General features: G+C 43.6%; 1 protein-coding gene across 5 annotated transcripts in view; it reads left to right on the top strand.

The window, feature by feature from the left end:
- Window positions 1-26,385, top strand: part of LOC106587568 (granule associated Rac and RHOG effector protein 1) — a 44,450-nt gene that overhangs the window by 14,548 nt on the left and 3,517 nt on the right. For 3 of the 5 annotated variants that reach the window (XM_014176082.2, XM_014176081.2, XM_014176083.2), the window contains exons 2-10: window positions 11,993-13,354; window positions 18,620-18,832; window positions 21,045-21,185; window positions 21,523-21,618; window positions 21,767-21,928; window positions 22,755-22,913; window positions 24,327-24,424; window positions 24,747-24,872; window positions 25,081-26,120. In XM_014176082.2, coding sequence (XP_014031557.2) covers window positions 12,851-13,354; window positions 18,620-18,832; window positions 21,045-21,185; window positions 21,523-21,618; window positions 21,767-21,928; window positions 22,755-22,913; window positions 24,327-24,424; window positions 24,747-24,872; window positions 25,081-26,120 — 2,539 coding nt within the window. In that variant the 5' untranslated portion in view covers window positions 11,993-12,850. Of the gene's footprint in view, window positions 1-8,417; window positions 8,587-11,992; window positions 13,355-18,619; window positions 18,833-21,044; window positions 21,186-21,522; window positions 21,619-21,766; window positions 21,929-22,754; window positions 22,914-24,326; window positions 24,425-24,746; window positions 24,873-25,080; window positions 26,121-26,385 lie in introns of those variants that run through there. The other 2 variants (XM_014176084.2, XM_014176085.2) reach the window with 2 other exon arrangements.

Raw genomic sequence — 26,385 nt, 5'->3', positions numbered from 1 at the left:
CACTATGACAGATGGGAGTGTTTGTGTTCTCGGAAGTACGGCAACTAGTCTCCTCCTTTCAAAAAACAGTGTCTTAGGAGTTGATTCCTAGTGGAAAAATCGAGAAAGGAAAACAGCAGTGAAGTCCTGTATGGCAATACTTTGAAGTTAAATTAGAAGGAAATGCAAACTTTGCGGAGTTGGAATTGAGATACAGTAATGGTAGTACAGGTGCAACGCTAAACCATCTGAAAGGGAATCACCGTTAGATCCAAACTGTTTGCAGCAGCACAGCTGCCTTGTGAATTCACATGGATATACAGTGCTTTCCGAAAGTATTCAGACCCCTTGACTTTTTCCACATTTTGTTATGTTACAACCTTATTCTAAAACGGATGAAAAAACAATTTTCTCAGCAATCTACACACAATACCCCATAATGATAAAGTGAAAACAGGTTTTAGAAATGTTTTGCGAATTTATTAAAAAGTACAGATGCCTTATTTACATACTGTACTAGTCAAATGTTTGGTAGCCATGCTGGTTAAGTGTGCCTTGAATTCTAAATAAATTACTGACAATGTCACCAGCATATCACCACCACCACCATGTTTCACGGTGGGAACCACACATGCGGCGATAATCCGTTCATCTACTCTGCGTCTCACAAAGACACGCCGATTGGAACCAAAAATCTCAAATTTGGACTCATCAGACCAAAGGACAGATTTCCACTTGTCAAATGTCCATTGCTCCGGTTTCTTGGCCCAAGCAAGCGTCGTCTTCTTATTGGTGTCCTTTAGTAGTGGTTTCTTTGCAGCAATTCGACCATGAAGGGCTGATTTCACAGTCTCCTCTGAACAGTTGATGTCTGTTACTTGAACTCTATGAAGCATTTATTTGGGCTGCAATATCTGAGGCTGGTAACTCTAATGAACGTTTAAAGTACTTAAAGTAATGATGGACTGTCGTTTCTCTTTGCTTATTTGAGCTGTTCTTGCCATAATATTTCCTTGGTCTTTTAGCCCAATTTGGTATCTTCTGTATACCACCCCTACCTTGTCAAAACACAACTGATTTGGCTCAAACGCATTATGAAGGAAAGAAATTCCACAAACTTTTTAACAAGGTACACCTGTCAATTGAAACACATTTCAGGTGACTACCTCCATGAAGCTGGTTGAGAGAATGCCAAGAGTGTGCAAAGCAGTCAAGGCGGGGGGTTGCTACGTGATTCCAAAAGTTTTGGTTTTTTTCATAGTTTTGATGTCTTCACTATTCTACAAATATATATATATATATATATATATATATAATTGAGCTCCGGTGTATCCTGTTTCCATTGATCATCCTTGATGTTTCTACAACTTGATTGGAGTCCACCTGTGGTAAATTCAATTGATTGGACATGATTTGGAAAGGCACACCTGTCTATATAAAGGTACCACAGTTGACAGTGCATGTCAGAGTAAAAACCAAGCCGTGAGGTAGAAGGAATTGTCCGTAGAGCTCCGAGACAGGATTGTGTCGAGGCACAGATCTGGGGAAGGGTACCAAAACAACATTTCTGCAGCGTTGATGATCCCTGAGAACACAGTGACCTCCATCATTCTTAAATGACCAAGGCTGGCCAAAGCTTGCGACTCTGTCAATCACCACATTCTTATTGGCAGACTCGACTGCCTTGGTTTCTCAAATGATTGCCTCGCCTGGTTCACCAACTACTTCTCTGATAGAGTTCAGTGTGTCAAATCGGAGGGCCTGTTGTCTGGATCTCTAGCACTCTCTATGGGGGTGCCACAGGGTTAAATTCTCGGGCTGACTTTTTTTCTCTGTATACATCAATGATGTCGCTCTCGCTGCTGGTGATTCTCTGATCCACCTCTACGCAGACGACACCATTCTGTATGCACCTGGCCCTTCTTTGGACACTGTGCTAACAAACCTCCAAACGAGCTTCAACACCATACAACACTCCTTCCCTGGCACCCAACTGCTCTTAAATGCAAGTAAAACTAAATGCATGCTCTTCAACCGGTCGCTGCCCGCCTGTCCAGCATCACTACTCTGGACGGTTCTGACTTGGAATATGTGGACAACTACAAATACCTAGGTGTCTGGCTAGACTGTAAGCTCTCCTTCCAGACTCACATTAAGCATCTCCAATACAAAAGTTAAATCTAGAATTGGCTTCCAATTTCACAGCAAAGCATCCTTCACTCATGCTGCCAAACATACCCTAGTAAAACTGACCATCCTACCGATCCCTGACTTCAGCGATGTCATTTACAAAATAGCCTCCAACACTCTACTCAGCAAATTGGATGCAGTTTATCACAGTGCCATCTGTTTTGTCACCAAAGCCCCATATCTATTACCCACCACTGCGACCTGTATGCTCTCGTTGGCTGGCCATTGCTTCATACTCGTTGCCAAACCCACTGGCTCCAGGTAATCTACAAGTCTTTGCTAGGTAAAGCCCTGCCTTAGCTCATCTCACTGGTCACCATATCAGCACCCACCCGTAGCACGCACTCCAGCAGGTATATTTCACTGGTCACCCCCAAAGCCAATTCCTCCTTCGGCCGCCTTTCCTTCCAGTTCTCTGCTGCCGATGACTGGAACGAATGCCAATGACTGGAATTAACTGCAAAAATCACTGAAGCTGGAGACTCATATCTCCCTCTCTAACTTTAAGCACCAGCTGTCAGAACAGCTCACAGATCACTGCACCTGTACACAGCCAATCTGTAAACAGCCCATCCAACTACCTCATCCCCATACTGTATTTATTCATTTATCTTGCTCCTTTGCACCCCAGTATCTCTACTTGCACATTAATCTTCTGCACATCTACCATTAGTGTTTAATTGCTATACTGTAATTACTTCGCCACCATGGCCTATTTATTGCCTTACCTCATTTGCACTCACTGTATATAGACTTTTTCTACTGTATTATTGATTGTTTGTTTATTCCATGTGTAACTCTGTTGTTGTATGTGTCGAACTGCTGTACTTTATCTTGGCCAGGTCGCAGTTGTAATTGAGAACTTGTTCTCAACTAGCCTACCTGGTTAAATAAAGGTGAAATAAATGGAAGTAGTTTGGAACCACCAAGACTCTTCCTAGAGCTGGCCACCTGGCAAAACTGCGCAATCGCGGGAGAAGGGCCTTGGTCAGGGAGATGACCAAGGACCCGATGTTCACTCTGACAGAGCTCTAGAGTTTCTCTGTGGAGATGGGAGAATCTTCCAGAAGGACAACCATCTTTGCAGCACTCCACCAATTAGTCCTTTATGGTAGAGTGGCCAGACGGAAGCCACTCCTCAGTAAATGGCACATGACAGCCCTCTTGGAGTTTGCCAAAGGGCACCTAAAGGACTCTCAGAACATGAGGAAACAAGATTATCTGGTGAAGCATGGTGGTGCCAACATGCTGTGGGGATGTTTTTCAGCGCAGGGACTGGGAAAGTAGTCAGTATCGAGGGAAAGATGAACGGAACAAAGTACAGAGATCCTTGACGAAAACCTGCTCCAGAGCACTCAGGACTGCAGACTGGGGTGAAGGTTCACCTTCCAACAGGACAAAGACCCTAAGCACACAGCCAAGACAACACAGGAGTGGCTTCAGGACAAGTCTCTGAATGTTCTTGAGTGGCCCAGCCAGAGCCCTGACTCGATCGAACATCCAACCTGACAGAGCTTGAGAGGAACTGCAGAGAAGAATGGGAGAAACTCTCCAAATACAGGTGTGCCAAGCTTGTAGCGTCCTAGCAAAGAAGATTTGTGGCTGTAATCTCTGCCAAAGGTGCTTCAATAAAGTACTGCGTAAATGGTCTTAATACTTGTGTGAATGTCACATTTTCAGTTTAAATGAGCAAATATAGAAAATAAACTGTTTTTTGCTTTGTCATTATGGGGTATTGTGTGTAGATTGCTGGGGGGAAAAACGATTTAATCCAGTTTAGATTAAGGCTGTAACCTAACAAAGTGTAAAGTCAAGGGGTCTTAATCCGAAGGCAGTGTGTGTTTTTCAAACGGTAAACTTATAAAAAAATATATATATTTTGGCACATCCCTAACAGTTACCGCATTTATTTATTTGCTCTTAAAATTGCTTGCGGCATCATTTTAAAAATGCAGTTACGCTGATTAGCATCACTGCGCAAATGGTACACAGCATCTAGATATGTGTGCAACAAATGTTCAACATTCACCTTCTGCTACCATTTCTGTCAAGCAGTCTACGCAAGCAGTTTGACACAACGTATGCACCACACAGAACGCACTGCCTTTGCAAGGCAAACACAGCGTTACATTGGAAATGAATGCATTTCTGGTTTACCAAAATGCAATGACGCTGTCGGTGTGATCGAGGGATTAGGCACAGCGCTTTTAAATTACATACTTTGTAATAGAAACCCCTAAAAATCAATTGGAGTGAATAAGAACAATCAATATGTGTGCAATGGGGTAAATAGAGATGGATAAGCCCCATGCTTCAGTCTATGTATTTATAGTAGAGGTCGACCTATTAATCGGAAGGGCCGATTTCAAGTTTTCATAACAATCGGAAATTTGTATTTTTGGATGCCGATATAAAAAATATATATATATATAAAAATGTTACACCTTTATTTAACTAGGCAAGTCAGTTAAGAACACATTCTTATTTTCAATGACGGCCTAGGAACGGTGGGTTAACTGCCCTGTTCAGGGGCAGAACGACAGATTTTTACCTTGTCAGCTCAGGGATTCAATCTTGCAACTTTACGGTTAACTAGTCCAACGCTCTAACCACCTGCTTTACATTGCACTCCACGAGGAGCCTGCCTGTTACGCGACTGCAGTAAGAAGCCAAGGTAAGTTGCTAGCTAGCATTGTTTTTTATAAGAAGTTCAATCAATCATAATCACTAGTTAACTACACATGGTTGATATTACTAGTTATCTAGCCTGTCCTGCATTGCATATAATCGCTTAGGTACACGTTGCTCCAATACACAAGTATATATTTTTAAACCTGCATATTTAGTTAATATTGCCTGCTAACATGAATTTATTTTAACTAGGGAAAATGTGTCACTTCTCTTGCAACAGAGTCAGGGTATATGCAGCATTTTGGGCCGCCTGGCTCGTTGCGAACTGTGACGTCTATTTCTTCCTAACAAAGACAGATGACTTCGCCAAACGGGGGATGATTTAACAAAAGCGCATTTGCGAAAAAAGCACAATCGTTGCACGACTGTACCTAACCATAAACATCAATGCCCTTCTTAAAATCAAGATATACTTCTGTGTATTTTTTAACCTGCATATTTAGCTAAAAGAAATCCAGGTTAGCAGGCAATATTAACCAGGTGAAATTGTCACTTCTCTTGCGTTCATTGCACGCAGTCAGGGTATATGCAACAGTTTGGGCCGCCTGGCTCGTTGCAAACTAATTTGCCCGAATTTTACGTAATTATGACATTGAAGGTTGTGCAATGTAACAGGAATATTTAGACTTCGGGATGCCACCCGTTAGATAAAATACGGAACGGTTCCGTATTTCACTGAAAGAATAAACGTTTTGTTTTCGAGATGATACTTTCCGGATTCGACCATATTAATGACCTAAGGCTCGTATTTCTGTGTTTTATTATATTATAATTAAGTCTATGATTTGATAGAGCAGTCTGACAGAGCGGTGGTAGGCACCAGCAGGCTCATAAGCATTCATTCAAACAGCACTTTCGTGCGTTTTGCCAGCAGCTCTTCGCAATGCTTCAAGCATTGCGCTGTTTATGACTTCAAGCCTATCAACTCCCGAGATTAGGCTGGTGTAACCGATGTGAAGTGGCTAGTTAGTTAGCGGGGTGTGCGCTAATAGCGTTTGAAACGTCACTCGCTCTGAGACTTGTAGTTGTTCCCCTTGCTCTGCATGGGTAACGCTGCTTCGAGGGTGGCTGTTGTCGATGTGTTCCTGGTTCGAGCCCAGGTAGGAGCGAGGAGAGGGACGGAAGCTATACTGTTACACTGGCAATACTAAAGAACATCCAATAGTCAAAGGTATATGAAATACAAATCGTATAGAGAGAAATGGTCCTATAATTCCTATAATAACTACAACCTAAAACTTCTTACCTGGGAATATTGAAGACTCATGTTAAAATGAACCACCAGCTTTCATATGTTCTGAGCAAGTCACTTAAACGTTAGCTTTCTTACATGGCAAATATTGCACTTTTACTTTCTTCTCCAACACTTTGTTTTTGCATTATATAAACCAAATTGAACATGTTTCATTACTTTGAGGCTAAATTGATGTATTATATTAAGTTAAGATAAGTGTTCATTCAGTATTGTTGTAATTGTCATTACAATTTTTTATTTTTATTTTTAAAACGGCCGATTAATCGGCAGTGGGTTTTTGGCCCTCCAAATAATCGGTATTGGTATCGGCGTAAAAAAAAAATCATAATCGGTCGACCTCTAATTTATAGCCACTATGCTGCATCAGTTGGGCTACAGGTGATAATGTGTATTGCTAATAGCATAGTCTCCAGAACTGAGCTTATCAGTCCTCCTCCAACATACAAATGATCCTGGGAAGGACCCTGGACACCCTAAGCAATTAGACTAGAGTTGGTCAAACTCGCAGTTTCATACATGTACAAAATTACACTCTTTCCCTAAAAGCAGGATGGTCATTATGGGGGGGTTACATGAAAGGGGAGGTTAACTCGGTCCTTGACAATCGATCTGAGACCGACTTAAGTTTCACTCATGTTCGTTTTGTTTTTTGCTTTATCCCCAGTGTGATGCATGGAAGTGTTGTCAATGAAATTACTCAGTTAGTATGCACATCATGTATAAATTAAATGGCAGATGTTTGTCATCTGTAAATCATGGTACTGAGTCTACTAGGTAAGAGTTGAGAAGGGTGGTATTGGCTACATAGTGTACTGTTTATTTACTAAAGGGCAGTAGGTTTCTCATTCTGTAATATTAAGAGGAATGATATCAGATTTGCTCAATGGGAAATCTCAATTGTGAAAGTAACTAAATGGGCTCTGTTTCCATAGGAACCCCATATCCTGTCCACTCCTGGAGTTAAATAGAAAATTCTTACTTTTGTCCTGGCTAACAATAAAATGGTGTTTGGCAAATCATGAAACCTTTTGACCTTACTCTTTTTAAGTGAACCATTTATGTCTTGAATGGATATGACATCCCATTTTGTGGTTCTGTAGCCTTCAAGTTGTCATTTTACATATGGGGATAAAAGTACCTTCATATCACACACATTCCCTTTTTTTTTAAGAATAACATTGCCTTATTCGAGGATGCTTACAGATGTCATGCTGCTTTTGTAGAAGAGAAACTCAAACTCCATCCGCTAGGCTAGCCAGCAGAGCTCCCTCTTCCAATGCTGTGCCTCGTGAGAGGTCTGTGAAATGTGAGCTTCGTTCGCTATTGGCCTGTTGCTGAAACGGAGCTGTAGTTAGAAGGCTTTGAATAGGAAGCTGCTTGAGTCAGGTCACTGTAGTCTCCAGGGCTGGGCATTGTGCTTCTATCTATGCCCAACACAGTTCATGTGCTTTACTCATGACTACCATTGATAAGAGATTAATCTGAGCATTTCTCTATTCGGCTCTTTGTTTTATTTTTATAACTCAGTCGTAGTGAACTGTAGGAATCCTCTTATAAAGTAATTTTGGTTTCTCCATACATCCTGTAAGTGGTTGTTGGGTTGCTGTTGACCGCTTGTACGATTTTAGGTTTGCATTTTGCCTTGAAATAGTTACTCAAGCCACCTATACCAGTTTGTCAACATTGTGAAACCTATAAGGGAAGTTCCGGTATGTGTAAGACAATAGGACATTTTTAGTTAACAATTTGAAAATAAGCATCTCTCCTTATGACTTGTCTAGGAAACGATTAAACACCAGGGCCAACATTTTGTCCTTCGAGCTATATAAACAAGTGCACGAGTGGCGACGGAATGTAAGCTTACATAGTTAGGAGCCTCAGACCTTTTTAGTCTCCAAGCATATCCCCTCCTTTCTTTCAGCAGCCAGCCTGCTATTGTTACAGGCATAAGCTTCTTATATCACATGTTATAATATCTAGGCCTACTAGCGTACAGCCAGTTAGTCAACCTCATTTCAGAACGAGACTCCCGTATACTACGTTTTTTTTAAGATAAACATTCAAATCATAGACCATATTTTGCCCTTTTTTTTTTCTATGGGAATCCTGCTGCAGCTGGCTGAGGGTGTTTTTTTTTTCTATGGGAATCCTGCTGCAGCTGGCTGAGGGTGTTTTTTTTTTTTCTATGGGAATCCTGCTGCAGCTGGCTGAGGGTGTTTTTTTTTCTATGGGAATCCTGCTGCAGCTGGCTGAGGGTGTTTTTTTTTTCTTCTGTGTGGTGGTATGGAGGAGGCCGGTGCTTGCCACAATGCCCTCCTTGTGTTTTCTGGACAGGCAGAGCCTGGCTCTGCTCCTGTCACACAGTTGCTTGCAGCACTTGTCCTGCCACTTGGCTTGACACTTGACCTGTCTGCTGCCTCGGAGTCTGGGGGTAGGCTACCCCATATCCCATCCATCTACAATGTGACTATGTAAGAATGTTTAACTACGAAATACTAGTAATATCTTCTATTTTTAATGCTTTTCCTGCTCATTTTAATTATTGTAGAGCTATTTGTGCTTATTGCTTTTTTGAAATGTTTCCTTGTTGCATATTTAGGTTGACACCCATTACCTTAGATACTAAAAATGTTTGAAGTAGAATATCAATGAAATGGGGCACATGCTACATAAAAGGGTACGATGGGATTGAAACGGTCTCTCTACCTGTTTTTGACGTGTTCTTGTTTGAATCCATATAAGAGCATTCTGGGGGAAAGCATTCCTTTGCTTCATTGGCAACAGATGTAGAGGACATTTTTGAGCTGAACCTTTGAGTCCTAAAAGCGGTATGGTACTGTCTAGTGTATGGCAGCTGTTTGGCCGAGGAGGCTTAAATAGACCTCATGAGGGGAGACTGAGGGGTTGTCTAATGGTGGCCATGTGGTTGTACCCTGCCATCAGTGGGCCTGGTGCCTCAGTGGCAGAAGGAGCTGTCAGCTTGAGGAACAGCTGCCCCGTCCACCACCATGAGGCTACCTTTAGTCGTTGATGTTGAAAAGAGTAATGGATACACATTTGTTATATGCTGCCTGTGCCATTATTTTATATATCAGTTGACTTTTTAGTGCTGACAAGTTCCTTGAAGGTCTAGCACAGGTTAATCATACTTGGGAGCTCATTTTGTATCTGGCGACAGAGCTTGCTTCAGGAAACCTAAGCTCCTTGTCCAAGTAGCAGCAGCTGAGATACACAGTGAGGGGTGGAGGCAGCACTAACATTAGCCCTGAGTGCACCCTGCCGAAGGAAGGACGTTAAACTGGGCGCTGAGCCAGCAGAATAGACTGGGGACCCTCCTATTACATGTGTTTGTTTGGGTGTAAGCTCTAATACTTTCCGCATTGGAACAAGAAGCTTGGCTGCCGAGAGAGGATAGTGGGACCGGTCACATCAATATTGATGCCGTGCCTTGCCTGGCCTGCTCATCTTAGCCAGACCTTAGGCAGGCAGGGCAGCAGTGTTTCACATGGACACTTGGACACAAACTGAACAGTTTTTAATGGTGTGACGGCTGGCTGGGCGTCTTATCCAGTCAGCAGGACACCAAGACCCACAAACTCACTTTTGGAGTCAGAACAACAAACCTGATAGCCTACACTTCATGGTTTGATAAGTCAAAATGAGAATATCAGAGGCAATATTGGCTTTGTTTATTCATCACAATACTTGGCTGGCTCTGCCTCCTTTTGTTATGACCTGAGTACTACTGTATTTCACAAGTTTCCTTATTGGATTCATAGACCTCTGACGTAACTTCCCTTTTCTGTTCTGTAGTTTCTAGGATTTAGGACCTTTTGGGCTGGACCTGGCTAGTCAGGGTCCTGTTTCCTTCTGTATCCCTATTTTAAGCAGCAGGCAGTGTGGGGCATCTGGCAGTTACCGCAGTCACTGTAATCCATGGGATTTTGCAACAGGAGAGACTGCTCATTTCACTAGTTAGACTACCTCTCTCAAAGCACTGTGTTTGAAGTAGACTGCTCATCTCTTTTTTTCAAAGGAAAACATAAGGAGCAAAATTTTACCTTTTTGGTTATAATGAGAACTGTGAACCTTGACATTAGGTGTAATGGCCTTAATGGTTTTTGGAACCAGTTTGCTCACTTGGAAATTGAGGTACTGACCTGTTACATCCTTTATAACCTCCTGTGATTTATTATTTGACCCTGCTGGTCATCTATGAACGTTTGAACATCTTGAAGAATAATCTGGCCTTAATGGCCATGTACTCATAATCTCCACCCGGCACAGCCAGAAGAGGACTGGCCACCCCTCAGTCTGGTTCCTCTCTAGGTTTCTTCCAAGGTTCCTGCCTTTCTAGAGTTTTTCCCTTGCCACCGTGCTTCTACATCTGCATTGCTTGCTGTTCGGGGTTTTAGGCTGGGTTTCTGTATTTACATCTGCTAAGGTAAAAAGGGCTTTAGAAATACATTTGATTTGATGTCTGTCTCTCCGCTGCTGCCTCCCATGACATGGAAGGTCCATGGGCTTCCCTTCTTATCAGGTCCCCTCTGTCTCCAAGGCAGGGTCTTTTGGTGTAGGCTGTCAGGCTCTGTCTACACACCCCTCTGTTTGTGAAAGACAGCGAAGTTTGAAGGTTTATTTTTTTATTTAACCAGGTAGGCCAGTTGAGAACAGGGTCTCATTTACAACTGACCTGGCCAAGATAAAGCAAAGCAGTGCAACAAAAACAACAGTTACAATTTAGCATTAATACTGGAGTGATAGATGTGCAAGTAGAGATACTGTGGTGCAAAAGAGCAAGAGGGTAAGGTCAGTGGAACATTGTAGATACAAACAGTGGTGGAATGTTTGTGGTTGATAAAGGCCATGTACAATGCACAGGCTGTCTGAGCAGCATACAATGACGGGTGTCTTGGTGTTATCCTGAGGAAAAGCTGTGGCTTGTTTTTTTTTTCCATGAGTTTCTCCCTCATCCCAAAACATTGTAGCTGTTAGCATGGGGCTGAGTGATAACTCGGAGCGTTCCACAACAGAATTAATAAAACATAGTGGGACTGGCCTATACAGTATGATTTACTTAGATTTTTGCTAGCTAGGGCCTACATCTGGAAAGAAAACGGGTACATTTCCAAGTATTGACATGGACATCTCTCCACTACTGTGACATATCACCATTGTTCTCAAGCTAGGTAATGATACATGCAGGCATTTGTTTCTCCTAAACATGCAAATAGGATTATGCTTATTTGCATAATTACATAACTAACAAGGGGAGAAACAACAGGTTTCTATGGACAATTTGCTGCTTAGATTTTGAGGGGATATTGTTAACTCCCACTGTGTGTGTTCCATTAAGACAGATCGCAACTGTTTTCCAACAATGACCGCTTGCAGACATTTGTCTGTGGCTGTATTTCCTTTTGTAGAGGAGTTATTAATGAGTGCTAGGGTTAATTCTTCAGAGCTGCTCTTCATGAGGTACAACGTTAGTACCCGTCAAGAAGTGTTGATTGTGTATGCAGGGATCTACAGTGCTGTCATGTCTACCATTTATTTATGAAGGCTAATATGAAATTAGTCTAATGGGTTAAAGAATTAACACCTGATTATGCTAAACCCTCAATGTTCTTCTGTTTTCTCTTCGGTTTTTGTGGCTGTTGAGTTGGGCTGCTGTAAGTAGTTGCACAATATTGTCACAAAACCTAGTGTAATTCATTTGACTAAATGCTTACTTGAGTTTCTAAGCATTCATAATTATTTTTCTTATCTTCCCAAGAACTACCTCAACTGCCACGTTTAATTGGAAAAAAACAGCACATTTGAATCCTTCCTCTGAAATCATTAACTTTCTTTTGTTTCTCCCTTTTCCTCCCTTAGGAAATGACCTAGAGGCCTTACAGATACATTTGCGCTTTTGTCGCTCTTCTAATCTGCATTTTGTGGAGGAGAAGGGGCGAGATCTGGGAGCACATTTTTGTTTCCGCAGTGATTAACTACCTCAGCTAGCAGAAGGAAACGGCAAGGACGTTGAGGCCGGTAAAGTTTTCAACAGCAGTCCTATCAGCTGGCTTCTGCTCACCGCCACAGACGGTGTGAAGAGAATCTCTGACGGACTGGTTGTCTGTCCTCCGCTCTGCTCCATACACACAGAGAGGAAGTGAAGTGACAAGGCACTATTGTCCTACTGGATAACAGATTTGTCTCTTTTTATTGTCAGACTCCTTGCTGTTGACCAGTGCCACATTTCTTTTCAGATTCTACGCTTTGTTTTTTTGCTTACAGCTTTTAAAGATTTTCTATCTATAAATATAAAAACTATATACATGTTATACAAAAGGACATTTCTGCTTCCATTTGAAGGAATTGTTATGCACATGAATCTTGTCTTGGAATGAGAGAATCGTGGAGTGTTTTCATAAACCATTGACTCCTTTGAGGCCGAAAATACAGATTTGGGAAGGTGCATTTCTACCTTTTTATTTTTGCTGGGACTGTCCACCGTGAGCTGCAGCAGGGCTGCACATAAACATCACACTCAGTCAGCAAGTCGTTACCCTGCTGTCTCTGCATCGCTCTGTTAGTTCCAAAGCATTTTGAGATGAGCCTCTGGCAGAGGGAGCCCTTAAGTTGTCTTTTTCCATAAATTCCAGGACTATTGGGTTGTTGTTTCTATAAGAGCGAGATAGAGCTTCTGGTTGGCAGAAATCCGGAGCTTCCAGAGTCAGCCTGACACTTATGTATTGTTGTAGTGCACAGGAAAGTAAAATGGACTACAAGCGGCGCTTTTTGCTCGGCGGGTCCAAGCAGAAAGTGCAGCAGCACCAGCAGTACCAGATGCCTGAGCTGAGCCGGACCCTCAGTGCCCCCCTGGGCTCCACCTGCTCCCCCATGGGTGGCTCCACCGGGGTGGGCATGCCCGGCAGCTGCCAACCACCTCCCTCCACCCCCAACACCACTGCGGTCGCCGACATCCAGCAGGGCATCTCCAAGTACCTGGATGCGCTGAATGTGTTCTGCCGGGCCAGCGCCTTTCTCACGGACCTGTTCAGCAGCGTGTTCAGGAACTCCCACTACTCGAAAGCAGCTATGCAACTTAAGGACGTGCAGGAACATGTCATGGAGGCGGCCAGCCGGCTGACTGCAGCAATAAAGCCAGAGATCGCCAAGATGCTGATGGAGCTGAGCGCTGGGGCTGCCAACTTCAAAGACCAGAATGACTTCAGCCTGCAGGATGTGGAGGTAAGGGGTTGCCAGGGTTACAGTTACCGACCTGGACACCCACTGAACACCTGTCGAAGTAAAGCTATTACATTATCCTGACAATTAGGCCTACCTGTAAAATAACATGTTGAGTCTTTCCCCTTTCCTCATCAATCACAGTTCCATTTATGCCATTACAATGAGCCTGTCATCCTATAGCTCCTCCCACCTGCTGTCAATAAAGCATGTTTTGCCAAAAGGCAACATCTAAAAAATACCCCATTTTGTTATGAGGGTCTAAACAAGAATTTTTGCAATTTCTTTTGCACTTTTTGCTTTGTTTCTTATGTTCCATTTTTCTAGGGCAAGGCTACTGCTAAGATGCCCAGCTGAAGTCTCTCAGAATGCATGGCTCCTTGATTCAGAATTTCTTGGCTGAAATTAGGCCCTGACGCCCAATGTTAAGCGGGTGCTAAGATCTGAGGGCGAGGTGCGAAAAGCACTGAGGATGTGAGAAGAAGAGGGCAGGAACCATCGTTTATGCTGAGAGACAGTCTGACTGAGCATGCAGGGTGATCGGTCTGTCTATTACAGGCCAGCAGAGTTGCTTACGTCTCAATTGTGAAATGTTGCCCTTAAAGTATTTCTTTATTTTTTTGCAGTGAGTGTTTGATTGGTAAAATAGTAACTGAAATTAGACTTCACTGGCATTTGTGGATGAGAAGCCTTATGTGCTCCTGACGCTACAGCTGTGCCTACTGCCTAGCCAGTCAGAAATGAAGAGGTTCCAGGGTAGTGCCACTCCTAAATAGTACTCAAGAGAAATGCCAATTTATGTATTTATTTATGTATCTGTTTAGGCAGCAAGCAAATTGCCTCTTGTGTAGTGAATATTTGAGGTGTCTATGCTCTCATCCTGGAGATTAAACAGATTTAGGGAGCAAGGCCTCAGTGGCAGACAGTGAGTGAATAAGCTGAATGTTCAGGCCAGGGCTGTTTTATGAGAGGGACTGCAGGGCCTCAGTGGATGTGGTTGTGCCCAGAGCAGGAAAGACTTTTGCACCACAATCTGTAATTTCGACTGTGGTCTTGGATATGCACAGATAAATATTAAAGGAGGGGAAGCCCAACTCAGTGAAAGTTCAGACTGGGCAGGACTGTCTGGCAGCCACACTGACTCACTCTGGCTTCAGCTAGCGTCTGTGAATAACAACAGTGCGTTTGTCAAATGAAAGTGTGCTTTTGCTCTACCTCTCTTGCCAATATGCATGAATTGAGGAACAAATAAGATATTCAGACCTGGTTGATTAGAAGGAATCTATCAACAAAGTCCAAAATGGCCATGTGCATCATAGGCCTACTGTATATTTTGACTAGACCAGTGGGTTTCACTCTATTCCACAGATTACAGCATCACTTTTTATTCAACCTCCATTTCCTCCATAAGCAGCTGAATATTGTTTATGTAAAAAACCATAAGTACATGGCGCACCTTCAGAGTTGGCCATTTCCATGCCCCCAGAGATTTATTACATTTGTGACGGGAAGGACTTTTCCATTTGTGCGTGTGTATGAACATTTATCTTGGCAGTTGTATGTAAAAGATAGAATTGTGTCTGTATGAAGAACAAAAAAAAGCTATTTTGAGTTTGGAGAATTGTGGAATGTTGAAGGAAGCAGGATAATTTCCACCCACCATCTTTTTCCCCAAAATCCAGAAAGTCCAGTCAGTATGGAAAACAAAACGTGTGTTTTTATTGGAGCTTGGCTACCCTGGCTGCTCAGTGTCTCAGCTGCCAAATATGCATGAAAATGTCACTGTTTATTAGGGGGCAGTCTACTGAGTGTATGAGCGAAACCACAGAGGGAGCGACGGTCAGGCCAGCCAGACAGGAGTCCTGGTCTCGATTGCATACTCCTCGCATCCTCTCTCCTGACGTGAGGAGAATGCAATTGAGATCTTCTCCTGGTTCTGAACATGAGGCAACCACAGTGCAGGCAGGGCCAGAGCCAGGCAGACAACTGCACTAGCAGCACTCCCAAAACACCCCTGAAAAATAGAATGGCAAAAAAACACTGTTTACATGTTGCTTACGAGTGCATTTCAAAATACTTTTGGATTATGATTGGGTTTTAAGGCTCAAATGAATGTTTTACTTACTTTTGTGTCATCACAAATCAACAGCATTCTACTTAAAAAGCACTTCAACCAGTAAAATGGCTCTTTGGCTAGCTTTTGCTACAGCCTATATCAATGAGCGTTAGCATTATAGCAAACTGATACATCAAAAATTAGTTATTTTGCAAAGATCACAACCAAATATAATCTTAGCGACTGTTCAAGCAAGTATGAAAACCCCCAAAAGTTTTGTTTAGAAGTAATAAAAACATAAATCTAGGCTGTTGAATGGACACAGATTGCGATGGTTTTCTTACTGCCGCCAAGTGTCGCACGCATCTGTAAGTGACGTCAGTGTGTCGTGTACTGGAAAAGGGTCTTTAGATGTTACCTTTGGAAATGGCCATCCTACAGAAGACAGGCTAGGATGGTGAGGCCACTCACTAACAGCACTAAAGAGGTATTTTAGACAGGAAGAAAACATGAAACACGAAGGCATCTGGTTTTTATTCTCACTCTCCTAGGATAGATGATTTCCCCTTCAAGAAGACAATAGATGTGTCCTCGCACTACATGTGCCCTTAGTTAATGGGGAAGATTAGTTGTTTGATTCATTCTTCTCACTGTTTAAGCCTGCCTTTCAGCCCTGTATGCGGCTAAAAGTTGGCTTGGCCCTGTAGTTTTATTCCTCATATTTTCCATGAGCCGATTTGAAATTTCATCTTATCCCCATGTGTGATTAATCTTTTGTTGCTACCTTTAGATTTTTCTTGCTACATAATCATGTCCTTTTGTAGTTTGATTGTATTTCTGTCCTTTTATAGTGTTCTGTGCAGCTGGTCCAAAAATAATAGTATTAATGGTATTCTAAGAAATTTGACATCACTTTTCAGAATGCAGAGTTATTCATTACCCTTTTTGCCACTTGGCCTTTGGACAAGTAGGACTGATTTTATAAAGTTTTAACCAAAAGCGTAAGTCACTTAAAATAAATAAGTGGTCTTTAACACCATTTGTACATCATTGTATGACTTTGCAAAAGAAAATGCATTACCATCTTTTTAATCATAGAGAATCAGACAAAAATGTCGGCTACACTCTATTGGCTATTCATATTCGAGCCTGTCTCAAATGGTTGGCAACCTTTTGGTAGCCTATAAAAATATTGCAACATTACAATTACAACCAAATACTTTTTATGTCTTTATAAAATAATTCCCTCCAGGGATGGTAATTAATGGCCACATTTTTGTCCCTGGGACGATCAATATGTCTACGTTTCAAAACAGACACTGGGACAGTTCTGGGATGACACCTCCCAAATCAATACAACCACTGCACTTAAAAAAGCAATGAGGCTGATCAGACCATTTTTAGCTTAAAATGTTAACTTTTTATTTCTTCATATTATAAGCTCAACAATGCGCACATGGCTGTTTGGTTACGTGTGAATGTTCCAAAATGCAATTAGCGGGAAACCACCGGAAAAACACTGTTCTCAAAATATCTGTTTAGAAAGGAAGAAAGCATTCAAATTGTTTAACCATAATCTGTAATATGGCTTTTGTTACATTCACTGATCAAGTGGACAAATTTGACCGCTAAGAGATTTTATGTTAAACAATTTGCCACTCAATTCTGTGACAGTCTACAATTTGTTTGATAGTCTGCATTAGGAAAATGAGGAAAGAAAGACCATCTCATATCATTATTCGTTGAGCCAGTGTTTGGTATGCATTAGTCATTTGAGAGTGAGGTGTTACAAGTGTTTATACTGTGATTAGCAGTCCAACATAAGCAGCAGGCGTTTCACACCCTCATAACTCATGGTTCAGAACCAATACTGCATGTTTGACCAATTCCCTTATGTTAACTGTTATTTGGTCCTATTTCAGAATCAGAGCTGAAGAGGGCTCTAAAGGGTTTGGACCTAGCCTTGGAAATGGTCAGTAAGTGTATAGGCCTAGTCGGTGTCTATGCCCCCATGATGTGTTAAAGAATGAGGACAGCCCAGCCTTGTTGTTCCTGTCTGCTTTTAAACAGGGCGGCATATTTCTGTCCTTAACAACTCAGCCAAAATATATTTTCAGCACGTACCTGAAAAAGAACCCAGTGACCACAGTGAGCCGCCTGTGGTGTCAAGTTGCTCTTGTTTTTGCTAACTGGACATACAAACATGTCTGACTCCTACACATTTACAATTATTTTCTTCACTTATGTAAATGTGAACCTCATTGTTTATATGAATCACCCATTGCACAGGGTCTGGAACGGTGCCATCATGATGTGGAAAAATCTGCTCCACTATTAAGTTGAAGGAGAAGAGCGAACTTAGTTTCCAGTTGTAAGCATTGCTTGTTGTGCTTTATGACTACAGTGCTCGGCCTTGACTCTCAGAGTAGACTGATTTTATAACACAAACTGAGCTTCCCAATTATGGTAGAAAGTTATTTGCTGGTGTAACATTGCACTGTTGACTGGTGTTGTGTGGAAAATGAGAGGACGTGTTATCAGGCAGAACATGGCCTTGACATGGAGACATTTTTTATTTCATCCTACCACAACTTGAGCTGTGGCTTTGTTGTTGTACAATGTTAGCCTGTCAAATGTTTTCCATAATGTCCTAGTGATATGAACCAGTTGAAATGTAACTATTTAATAGACAGTTCTCTTCAGTGACTCACTGGAATGCAGCCATTATCCAGCCTTGAACTGTTTTGAGGTTATAGCCCTTCACAATGTACTTTCTTACAAGTTGTTTTTGTGGGTAATAATGTCATGTTCTCAAGCTGGGTTTTCCTCAAACAAGAGCATCTTTAAGCAGTAAATTGATGTGACTCTATTTAGGACTGATTTAAGAGGACTCTGAGGGTTATCAAAGATGTAATCATTTTTAAACAACCAAGTCACTGAAGCCAACATCACTTAAGTAACAGTGTCTGAGTAATGAAAAACAAGGAATGCCAAGGCCATATGCTTTGAGAACAATGATGAATGATCAAGGCTCCCACTAATGTAATCTTGTCAGGGGTGTGATTTCTTTGTTGTTGATATTATAGGGAATTTCTGCTTTTCTGCCTTCTCTCTTCATTCATCATTGACCAATCCCCCAAACCAATAGACTAGTGTTCCTGATTTTCTATGTTGTCCTGATCACAACCTTTTGAATGTTGTGTTCTCTCCAGGTGCTGGGTCGGTGCTTCCTAACAGTGATGCAGGTGCACTTCCAGTTCCTATCCCAGGCCCTGCAGAAGGTGCAGCCTGTGGCCCAGTCGTGCCTGGCGGAGGCCCTCGCCCAGGCCCAGGAGCGACGCAGCAATGTCCGCTCCCAGAGCTCCTGCCCTGGGCCCCTGACGGAGCTGGAGGAGGCCTCACGATCATGGAAGGGTGCAGCCGAGGTATTTGGACATGGAGGCCAGGGCGCCCCCAGGACTCACCAAGGAGCTTCCTGATGTGACTAGCTGGTGGAAATAGGCTGTGTTCAAAATGTGACAAGCTGACTGTTATACATTCCTATGAAATGCAGTCAGCTACCATTACAGCCACAATTTCCACTTATTTCCCGTTGAGAAGTTTGTATATACAGTATATGAGCCTGTATTGCTAGTTTTCCCTCCTCCACTTTAAGCTAGGCCTACACATCCCCAAACAAACCCTAGCTAACTGAAATGGAGGCTGTTTTGTGAGAGGAGCTAGCTGGCTAATCCCGTAGCTAATAACATCCCCCTCGGCACATTTGGAGCTTTGTTCTGTACATTGGAGCCAGAATGGAGAATCGTGAGTGGCCTGATTGATCTGTTAAGCCCTGGCATGTGGGGTGTTAGCCCTGGAGGGAACGGGCTGGATATCCTGCTGGAATGTGCTGCTGCGATATGGCCAGGCCGGGCCTCACTGCACTGTTGGGCAGTTTCCATAGAGGGAGGCGGTCGGTCTCCCCTCTACAGCAGCAGTTATTCACAAATCTACGCCCAACACTGTTCTGAAATGTACAATCTACCAGATGTGTAACCAAGTCACTATTATTGTAGTCACAAGCAAGTCTAAAGTCAAGGTCCGAGTCTCAAGTAGTCACAAGTAGAACGGGTCGAGTCTCAAATCAAGTCCAAGTTGTGTGTTCTAAGTGCGAGGCGAGTCAAGTAAAAAGATGTAATCTATACATGCAATGACTTGTTCAAATACAAATGACTGTTAGAGGCTACCAGAGAGCCCTTTTCATTATTTGTCTACAACACACTTTGATTATGTAATTAATTTTAACAAATTCCAATTGCAAGCTTCATAAATAAATGATACATTTCGAGCAATTTTGACATGCCAAAAGACCAGTATGACATACCGAAAGACCAGTATGCCTATGCTAGTAATTAAAGCCTGCAAAGTAAACAGTTATTGTTTGGTGATCAAGGATATTTATGGAAATCCGCTCTCCATACAGTTTGACATTTGCACTGCACGCAATCCTATAGCTCTACAGAAAATCGTCTGTTTTTTGGCTCATTGGTTCTCAAACTTTTTGACCCGCAACCCCCAAAAAGAAGTGGTTCAAAGCTTGTGACCCCACGCAGGTACATGGACGCACAATTTCTGCGCCAATGTAGCCTGTCATTACAGCCATAAACGGTGATGCAGTTTCAAATGCAACATACAGAAATAAACTGTTTTACACATTTTGCATTTGTAGCTGAAAGTCATTGTTGGCAGCCAATATCAACTAGGTATGGATGTCACTTCTCTGGAGTCCAGAGCAAGCAGAATCATGCTGCCTACCTGTATGCAGCGGGGGTTGCAGGATCGGATGGAAAGCATGGTCTGTCTGCACTGCACGCTATCACTTTGGAGAGCCGCCTACGGTATTGCACTAAAATGCTTGTTGCCAACTGGGTAGCCCTTTTCTTCCTCACAAATACCGTAATTAATTTGCCAGAATATATTATCTTCATCCCATAATATTGAATGCAGTGTGACGTTACAGCCATCTTTTAAACATGTAGCCACCCAAACTAGGCCTATCTGAAGGTAGCCTGTTATTGTTCTGGCAAAGATGCCTCCGTAGTAGATTTTTCAACTGTTTTATCTGGATAATACAAACATAGGCCTACTGTTTTTGTCTGGTCATCAATCAATATGTGCAACTTTTTGGTTCTGAAGCACAGATGAGATGTTTGAGATGACAATTTAGTGCAATACCGTAGGCCTATATTAGAAACCAGATGAAATGGGTGAAGGTATATAAAATCCAAATGGTAGGGTATATGTATTTTTCCCATTCGGTTTCACACTCGAGGCCAAGCCATGATGACTCTGGTACACATCTTGATGACTCTGGTACACATCTTGATGACTCTGGTACACTTTTTTTTCTATTTTTTTTTTTAACAATCTACTGTGTACTTGGTGGTTAGTCTTTTACGTTGATGTTGAAAATGTTAGCTAGCTACTTACCATTCCCTTACAATACAACACTGACACATTTTCTCATGCCTATTGTGTAAGTTGCTGTAATGCAGATTAGCTGTACAGAGCAGATGCAGGGTGTGTAAGGGTTGTACTAGGGTATGTGATGCTGTGTGTAAACTGCTATGTGACCTGAGACTGTGTGCTGTGTTCCAGGCCACGGGACGTCTGAGGGAGAGGGGACGTGACGGCTGCCTGGCAGGCATCCAGGTCCAGCAGCTCTTCTGCTCCAACAACCCCAACATCCCTGATCACCATCTGAAGGAGCTCAACATGAAGATCGACAATGCCTTACAGGTAGATGGCGCTCCCCGCAGGACCACCACAGCCTTGGTCAATGTCTGAAATGACACCCTGTTCCCCAATATAGGCTTGTGCACTGCTTTTGACCAGAGCCTTATTCCTGGTCTTTTTCCCTGTAAAGTGCAATATTTTTTATCAGGGCTCTGGTAAAAAGTATTGCACTATATATGAAATAGGGTTCCATTTCTGACTGGGTCAATAGTGCCCTACAGAACAAGGGCTGCTTCAAATCAATGTGCTGATGGCTTGGATATGAAAGGACTGAATGAAGCAATAGCCAGCCTGACTTACATGTTGAGTTTATACAAATTATTTTATTTTCTTTCGCCAGGCTTATAAAGCAGCACTAGAAAGTATGGGCCACAGTGAATATGCACTGAAAGCTGGCTTTCACCTCAATCCCAAATCTGTGGAGGCAGCTTTACAGGTATGTTTACTCTAAGCACAGGACATATTACAGCTCATTAGGAATGGTAAAGCCTTGGATTATAGTGGCTGTGATAAGGGCAAAACCCTGTCTCTAACCTATTTGTACGTCCCATGTCTGCGCCTGTGTCTCTCGCTCTACTATGTAGGGTTGCTGCAGTGAGGCAGAGGCCCAGCAGGCTGGCAGGATGCAGACCATCTCCCAGCCCATTCAATGTGAGCTGCCCACCATCCCTGTGCAGATTGGCGCCCACTTCCTCAAAGGAGTGTCCTTCAACGAGTCGGCGGCTGACAACCTCAAACTGAAAACGGTATGCTCTGCGGTCTGTTATGGAGGACTTGACGTTATAGAATGTTCAGATATTGCATAGAACATGTATGATTGTCTGTCATGTTAAATTGGGAGTCATCAGCTCGGGAGTCGTATTCAGCTCTATTACATTTCTATCTGCAACATTGTGAATACACCCCTGGCCTTGGCTTGCTCTCAACCTGGCGCTAGGCTACTGTGATGGGTGGTTTCCTAAGTCTTTCATAGTCCGACCTTGCTGACCAGAATGGATCACTCTGCTCTCTCTAGGAAATGAGAGCCGCTTAGACGGTCATTTCAACCACTGACTTACGTGGGCTGTGAGTCTTGTATTTGGCAAGGCTTTAATGTTTTGATGTGGATGTCTTAACACTTATTCCATGGTACATCTGATGCCTTGGGTCTGGATAGAATCTGCATCTGCTTCGTTAGTTTACAGTGGGATTCTCCCCCAGTCTGTGGGACAAAACTATCTTGTATGATAATTGCACACTATCTGTCAGTTATCTGACTCACCATTTACCGAATTCAGAAATAAACAGCACATTCATCAGGACCCTTTAAACTAGAGAGCCTAGACACTTTAACAAGAGGGGACTTAGTCCCTGGATGTTGTAGTTGCTACTGTTTCCTGTTCTGGTGTATGTTTTGTGTTTTAGAAGAGATGAATAGGACCCACACTCACTATTGCTCCACCATGCCTTTATTTGGCAAAAAAAGTACAAGTTTCAATCCAAAGTGGATCTTTGTCAGGTCCACATTAGTGCCTTGCATCAGCAGCAGAAGTCTTGTGTTTTCACACCGGCCACCCTGTTTTGTATCCTCAGCACACCATGTTGCAGCTCATTAAAGAGGCAGTGGGGCAGAACGGAGTGACCCTACGGGATGACTCCCCCGTCACTGAGGTCCTCAACCAGGTCTGCCCTTCCAGCTGGAGAATGGCCTGCAAGACCGCTGTCCAGTTACTGTTCGCTCAGGCGGGACTGGTGAGTACAAAGCACTTAAGATGTCAACAAGGGCAGCAAACGCACCCAGCTTAAAATACTTGTCAACATAAACTGTCTCAACTAAAATTAGCTGATGGATTGTTTTTCTTTAGCAGTAGGGCCATGTGGTTCAACCAACTTCATTTATTTGATGAAAAGGTAAAGGAGTATTTAATTCGTTAGAGGTCCCTGCCTTGAGCAGATTCACTAACTCTACAGCCTCGTGAAGCTTAGTGAAGCCTCTACATTATAGCTCTGGGCCAGGCTGCAAGTTGTAGTCTATTGTAACCTAGAGCCCATTGTTCGGGAGGTGTGTAATCGAGATGATGGGAAGGTATGTTGGGTGTAAACAAACTCATTGTAGACAGTGAAGCCAACATTCCTGCAGCATCTGGGTAAAGGATGGGGTCATCTGGTTGGTTCTTCAAACAGATCTCTGGCTGTTCACTTTGAAACGAGTCTCCCCCAGCCAACAGAGAGAAAGCAGCAGTCCTCCTACTCTACTTTATTTCCTCAGTGTGGTCTGTAATATTTAGTGCGTCAGGCCTGGGGAGTGTTCTTATCCACCCAACAGCAGCGCTGAGTGTAAAACAAACCCTGGTGGTAGATGGGAGCTTTACATGAACTCCTCCTTATCTGAGCTATGAGCTCTGAAGAACACAGACAGTGGGAGCCTCCATAGCAGCCTAAGAGAAGACCACCTTCTCTTAACATTACTCCTAGAGCGGATCTGCCAGACAGTGAAAATGGCTTTATTTCTGGGATGTTAATTTAAGTTCTCAACAACTAAATTGGCCAATTCTCCTTTTTTGGGGGGCCTATGCTGTTGCATCTCGCTCTCTCGTTTTTTCTCTCTCTCGTTTTTTCTCTCTCTCTGCCTGTGACCTTGTGTCAGGGGCCTGGTGGGTGTGTCGGTATGTTTCTCTCACAGGCCTGGACTCAGCCCTCTGACTGCCCAGGGGTCCTGAGGATACACCTGCTATATAAATGACAATAGGCTGACTTCCTGTGAGACAGGAAGGGTCCTCCCTCCCCATGACCCAGTTTCATTTGTCTAGAAGGTAGTGCCTCTTTTTCAAAGAACTACTGGAAAATATTGGGCTGGATACCTGGAAGTGTGGATATTTGTTGTTCACCCAAAGTAGCTTACATTGCCTTTGCCCACATGCTCTGACTATGGGCAGAGTTAGTACTAGATCTTATTTCATTATATCCATTTTCCATTTTAGAGGAGACAGGTGTGTTAGAATACCAATTTCTTTCCACAATATCTGCTTTGCTTACAGTCAGAGTCGAGATAAAAAGGGCCAATATAATCCTGTAGAATTGCTTGCACAAGCGTAACTGGCTGTGAGGGAATGCATTTTATTAGAAGCTGTGCTGATGCAGCTCTCTGAATGACTGTGTGGACAGGTGGTTGTTGACACTGCTCAGATCGAGAACAAGGAAGCCTATGCTCCACAGATTGCTCTGGAGGGCTCCAGAGTTGTGGTACAAGTACCCTCCACATGGTGAGTAGGATTATTCAGAATTGTCTCTTTTGCCCTCTTTTTTTCCACAATCTGCTTGCTTTACAGGTCCAAAAAATAATTTGGATAAATAAATACATTTTGCTTGCTTTAGCTGTTTTAGCAAGGGAATTCCAAGTATTCAGAACCCTTAGACATACAATTAGCTAAATCAGCAAACTACATACTTTCTATCCACATAAGCAAACACTTAACTCAATCAACTATCACATTTGGACAGTAAAGTGAAGTATTAACAGACCTTCTATAAATGTATTATGTTGGACATGCCAGTCGTGCTCTGTCCTGACTGTCCTGTGTGTAGGTGCCTGAAAGAGGACCCAGCCACCATGTCTCTGTTGCAGCGGAGTCTGGACCCAGAGAAGACCCTCGGCCTGGTGGACGTGCTATATACCGCCGTCTTTGACATCAATAGGTGGAAGGAGTGCAAGTGAGTGGATGTGTATTGTCCAAGGCATTTTCACGTTTGCATGTTCAATTCCTAGAAAGAATCAACCTGCTGTGTGTTCGCATTGGTTGACAGAGGTGTAGCTCTCATTCTCAAGCTTTAGTTTACATTTGCCCTGAAAGAAAATTTTAAAAGCTAGCTATTGTAATTTTCCATGCCATTGAATGCTTATTCTCTTCTCCCTCCACAGAGAACAGGCGTTGCCCACCATTCAGATGCAGTTACAGCGGGAGAGCCCTGACTACGGGATGCAGGTAGACCTGCCTCCTGGAAATGGCTCCAAAGCCTACAGTGGCCTGCCCAAAACTATCTCCAAGCTAACTTCCAAATTCACAAAGAAGGCCTCTTCCAGCTCTGTGTCTGGTGGTGGTGGGGGCAGCTACTCCATCCCCAGCACCCCGTCCCATAGCATGCTCTCTAGCAGCAGCTCTGAAGACCAGCAGTTTAAGAGCCTGGGCCAAGCAGTAGACGGGAGACTGCAGAGCATCTTACAGCTAGGCAACCTGTCCAGCAACCCCGACCCCACCCAGCCCCAGAACGGTTCACTGTGTGACGACCAGGGCATGAACCTCCCCACGGACCAGGAGATGCAGGACGTCATTGACTTTCTCTCAGGTTTCAACATGGGCAAGTCCCAGCAAGCCTCCCCACTGGTCAAAAGGAGGAACTCTGTAGCGTCTGCCAACGCCGCTGAGCTGAAGCCCCCGAGCGGAGCCACCGACCGAACCCCAATCTCCCAAGCGGTCTCACACAGTTCACTGCAGCCCCCTACCCAGAGTATGCCGCAACAGCAGCAGCAGCCACCACCACAGCAGCCCTCCCAGCAGGCACTGCAGTACTACCAACACCTCCTCCAGCCTATTGGTCAGCAGCAGCATGCTCCACCTCAGCTGCCCTCCCAACAGCCTCCACCCCAGGTTCTTCCCCAGCAGAGAATGCCAAGCAAGTGGCTGAGTGGTTCCAGCCAGCAGCAGCCTCCTCCCCAGGGCCCCCCTCCCCCAGCAGGGCTCTCCCCCCTGGGGCCCATTGGCCAGTGGGGCTCACCTGGCCTCCCAGACCTGAGCTCAGACCTGTACAGCCTGGGGCTGGTCAGCACCTACATGGACAGTGTCATGTCTGAGATGCTGGGGCAGAAGCCACAAGGTCCCCGCAACAACACCTGGCCCAACAGGGACCAGAACGAGGGGGTGTTTGGGGTGCTGGGAGACACTTTGCCCTTTGACCCTGCAGGTGAGTAATTTTTGTCCCTTATATCCACAAACCCAGATAACACTCTGGGTTCCTCTGACTAATGTGGGTGGTGGTCAGTAGGGAGTAAACATTTTGGAACAGAGTGAAATGGGGAGGTACTATGGTGTTCCTCACTGAACATAACCTAGGTGGTTGATAACACTTTAGGGTGAGAGCCAGTGTCTTGGCCTCCTTTAGGAAGGTGTTATTCACCCTCCCTCCCCATTATCAGTAGGCTGTCTGGGTTGTGGTGGTAAGAGGCAGG

Source organism: Salmo salar, chromosome ssa26 (genome assembly GCF_905237065.1).
Source record: "Salmo salar chromosome ssa26, Ssal_v3.1, whole genome shotgun sequence".
Lineage (NCBI taxonomy): Eukaryota > Metazoa > Chordata > Actinopteri > Salmoniformes > Salmonidae > Salmo > Salmo salar.
The sequence above is the reverse complement of the archived record's forward strand: the minus strand, read 5'-3'. Positions and strand labels throughout refer to the sequence as shown.